Below are 4,473 nucleotides of genomic sequence, written 5' to 3'. Positions count from 1 at the left end.
CCCGCCCACCCCCCTGAGCCCTGGTCGCCACGTGTTCTGGAGTTTCTGTGGAGCTTCAGTGCCTTCACAGGGCAGGGAGTCTGTCTCATCGCACTCTGAGCACTTCTGCAGGGAAGTAATCAGCCTGCTTTTCAATTCCTTAGTTTAAAATACGTTCTCATGATTTTAGGAGAAAAAGATATTTTCCATCTACGGACACTACCCAGTGGTCCGGGCTGCTCTGCGCAGGAAGGGCTGGGTGGAGAAGAAGTTCCACTGTGTGCCCAAGGGCACTCTGCACATGGAGGACGACAGTGAAGGGGTAACGGGTAGAGTATTTAAGAAGTTATGTCTTCTGTAGGACGTGTGGGGTGCACTCTGTGGCAGGCACAAGACGTGGACCCCATCCGGGACTGTGATGCTTGACTCTCCTGGGGGTATTGGGGTCTTCCAGCTCTGTGTCCAAGCCTTACTCATCCTTTCCTTCCTCGTATAGGCCCAGGCCAGGCCTCATTCTGTCTGGACAATTTCTGCTGCTCTTTTTCAACGGGAGGCCTCTCCCCAGCATTGGACGCCCCTCCCTGGATGGAATGCCCCTTGTTAGACCCTTGTCCCTCATGGGCTGCCCCCTCTCCCATTAGACACCCCTTCCTAATGGGCTGCCCCTTCTCCATGGGCCGCCTCTCCTCCACAGTCCCCTCACTGTCGTCATACCGGCACTGCAGTCTGGGCTCAGGGCAATGAGCATGCTACTCTAGGGTCTTGCCCCCCCCCCCACCTGGTGCCCTCGGTGGACGTGCTATAAGCCTGACTCAGGTGGTCAGGGTGGGGCTGCCCTTACAGAGGGGCACCGCCCTGAGGGGGTGGGATCTGCCTGTGAGCTGGGGCTCAGACCTTACATCCCTGACCTTTGGCCCTGTGTTCTGTTTGCAGACAGCATAGGTGCTGAGCCCAAAGAGAACCCAGACTTGACTTTGGAGAAGATGGACGACATCCATGATGTGATGGTAGGCTGCTGATTTCACACTTGTGGGGTGCGGGGACGACAGTCTCATGTTGGGGATGATGGCAGAGGTGCCCCGAGGTGGGGCAGAGCCGGAAGCACAGATGGGACCTGCTCATGATGGGGGCAAGGCGTCTTCAGGTGGAGGGCAGACTGTATCTACTCTGTGTCTCTGTGTGAGGGCTAGCAGGATCTAGCAAGTGCTACGAGGTGGGTGGGTGGGGGTGCCTCCCCATCTCACCTTCCGTTCTTGCACCCCAGCTGAGGTAAAGGTGTGGACTGAATGCAGGGTCCTGATAGGGCTTCTCTTACCAGTCCAGGTTGGTAAAGCATGAAACCCCATACTTCCTCTGGACCATCAAGAGGGACATGGTAGATTACCACAACCTGAACTTCGACCAGATGCTGAACCACTATGGGAAGACAGCCTCATTCACCACCAAGGTGAGTGGGGCGCCTTGCACCTGCTGGTGAAAGTTCTGGATGGCCTGTTCTGATGGGGCCTCGGTCCCACACACCCCTAGCCAGGGCAGCAGGCATTGGCTCTCCCAGGGCTGGAGGCTGGAAGTCCAGTCAGGGTCTTGGGCCTTAGTGGCATCTGTCTCCCTGTGTGTCTGTCCTCCCCTTTGTAGGACAACACTCAGGTAGGATTAGTTTTAGGACCCCCTACCCTGGCGGGACCTCACTACCATAACGAGGGAAAACTGTCATTCCCAAACAGGAACAGGGTCATGCACAAGGGGCTCGGCAGGGACCTCTGACCTCCTCTGACTTAATGAGGGGGAGGCTGACTCACCATTAGCAACGTCAGCACAGGGCTGATTCCTATGAGGCCAAGGTCAGACATGCCACCACTCTCCAACCGTTTTACCAATTCTCACTCCAACCATCCCTCTCACGGCACTTACTACTTTTCTGCAACGGCCACATAGAACTTGCAGACAGTACTTACGGTTATGGGGTTTATTAGGGAAGTAACCGGTTACTGTTCAGGTTCGGGAACACTCAGGATACAATTCTTCAATCAGGACAGCCTCCCCTCAGCCATGCCTGCAGGCGTGACTTTCTTTGGCCCTGGGCCTCTTGGCCAGTCCTCTGCCCTGCTCCACCAAGTGTTACAAAGCTTTTGGCTCTGCCAGTAGGTGCACCCCACCCTGCTAGCAAGCCTCCTGCCTGAAGGCACTTGGCTTTCTCGCTCCATGGAACAGGACGTCCTCGACTCCATGTCATCCCAGGCTCTTGGTCCAGCTACAGTCTTTCTGCCGTCTCAGTGCAGGGATCTTGGGTCAAAGGACACACTCTACTCCCAGCCCTTCTTGGTCTTCATGCTAGTGAGATCCTCCTTTTCTGCCTCTGGAATGGCTCATTTTAAGCCTAATGAGATGGCAAAGAAGGCACTCTGGTGGTGTAGTGAATAAGGCATTTGGCTGCTAACCGGAAGGTCAGCAGCCACTCCACAGAGGAAGATGGGGTGATCTACTTCCATACAGATTTATAGCCTTGGAAGCCCAATGGGGGTTGCTGTGAGATGGAACCAACTTGATGGCAGTGAGTTTGGTTTGAGTTTTGAGAAGGCAAAACTGGCTAATCCCAATGTTAGGGTTCCATATACCTTATTTCCATGGTTCCACCTCCATGAGCCACCACTCATCTGTCAGTTCATTGTACTGTGGTGGCTTGTATGTTGCTGTGAAGATGGAGACTATGCTACCAGTATTTCAAATATAAGCAGGGTCACCCATGATCATCAGGTTTCAGTGAAGCTTCCAGACTAAGATAGACTGGGAAGAAGGAAGGGGCCCATCTACTTATCAAGGAATTGGCCAGTGAAAACCTTATGAATAGCAGTGAAACACTGTCTGATATGTTACTGGAAAACTTTACAAATAGCCCTGAAACACTGTCTGGTATAGTTCTGGAAGATGAGCCCCTCAGGTCAGAAGGCACTCAAAACATGAGGGGGTAAGAGCTGCCTCCTCAAAGTAGAGTCGATCCTAATGATGTGGATGGAGTAAAGCTTTTGAGACCTCCATTTGTTGATGTGGCACAACTCAAAATGGGAAGAAACAGCTGGAAACATCAATTAATAATCGGAACATGGAATGTACAAAGTATGAATGTAGGGAAATCGGAAGTTATCATAAATGAAATGAACTGCATAAATATTGATATCCTAGACTGGACTGATTTTGGCTATTTAGAATCAGTCAGTCATATGATCTACTAGGCCAAGAACGACAAAGAGGAATGGCATGGCATTCATCATCGAAAGAATGTTTCAAGATCTGTCCTCAAGTACAATGCTGTTAGTGATAGGATAATATCCATATGTCTACAAGGAAGACCAGTTAATACTATATTATTCAAGTTTACGCACCAGCTACCAAAGGCAAAGATGAGGAAATTGAAGATTTTTTTTTTTTTTTACCAATTTCTGCAGTCTGACATTGACCAAACATGCAATCAAGGTGTATTGATGATTATTGGTGATTGGAATGCAAAAGCTGGAAACACAGAAGAATCATTGGTAGTTGGAAAATATGGCCTTGGTGATAGAAATAATGCTAGAGATCGCATGATAGAATTTTGCAAGATCAGTGACTTATTATTGAAAATATCTGTTTTCAACAACACAAACAGCAGCTGTACATGTGGGCCCCACCAGATGGAGTACACAGGGATCAGAGCAACTACATCAGTGGCAAGTGGCAATGGAGAAGTTCAATATCTTTGGCCAAAAGAAGGCCAGGAGCTGATTGTGGAACAGACCACCAACTGCTCATATGCAAGTTCAACTTGCAGTTGAAGACAATTAAAACAAGTCCACAGAAGCCAAAATATGACCTTTATAATACCCCTCCTGAATTTAGAGACCATTTAAAGAATAGATTTGATGCATTGAACAGTGACTGAAAACCAGAGGAATTGTGGGATGACTTCAAGAACATCATCCATGAAGAAAGCAAGAGGTCATTAAAAAGACAAGAAAGGAAGAAAAGACCAAAATGGATCTTAGAAGAGACTCTGAAACTTGTCCTTGAATGGAGAGTAGCTAAAGCAAATGGAAGAAATGACAAGATAAAAGAGCTGAACAGATGATTTCAAAGAGCAGCTTGAGAAGGCAAAGCCAGTTACTATAATAAAATGAGCAAAGTTCTGGAGTTAGAAAACCAAAAGGGAAGAACACGCTCGGCAGTTTTCAAACTGAGAGAACTGAAGAAAGACTCATGCCTCAACTTGCAATATTGGAAGATTCTATGGGCAAAATATTGAATGATGCAAGAAACATCAGAAGAAGATGGAAGGAACACCCAGAGTCACTGTACAAAAGAGAATTGGTCAATGTTCGTCTTTTTCAGGAGGTGGCATATGATCAAGAACCAATGGTATTCAAGGAAGAAGTCAAAGTTGCACTGAAGGAATTGGCAAAGCAAGCCTCCAGGAATTAACAGAATACCCACTGAAATGTTTCAACAAACAAACAGATGCCA

The 4,473-nt window shown here is 48.4% G+C and overlaps 1 protein-coding gene across 1 annotated transcript in view; it reads left to right on the top strand.

Moving 5' to 3' along the window:
• TTLL8 (tubulin tyrosine ligase like 8) overlaps positions 1 to 4,473 on the top strand; it is an 86,922-nt gene that overhangs the window by 32,419 nt on the left and 50,030 nt on the right. Inside the window, exons 3-5 of the mRNA XM_007954760.1 lie at positions 170 to 308; positions 913 to 986; positions 1,298 to 1,426. Of these exons, the coding sequence (XP_007952951.1) occupies positions 170 to 308; positions 913 to 986; positions 1,298 to 1,426 (342 nt within the window). The remainder of the gene's footprint in view (positions 1 to 169; positions 309 to 912; positions 987 to 1,297; positions 1,427 to 4,473) is intronic.

The sequence above is a fragment of the Orycteropus afer genome, unplaced genomic scaffold (assembly GCF_000298275.1).
Source record: "Orycteropus afer afer isolate SDZICR_OR568_19922 unplaced genomic scaffold, OryAfe1.0 scaffold00471, whole genome shotgun sequence".
Classification (NCBI taxonomy): domain Eukaryota; kingdom Metazoa; phylum Chordata; class Mammalia; order Tubulidentata; family Orycteropodidae; genus Orycteropus; species Orycteropus afer.
The sequence above is the reverse complement of the archived record's forward strand: the minus strand, read 5'-3'. Positions and strand labels throughout refer to the sequence as shown.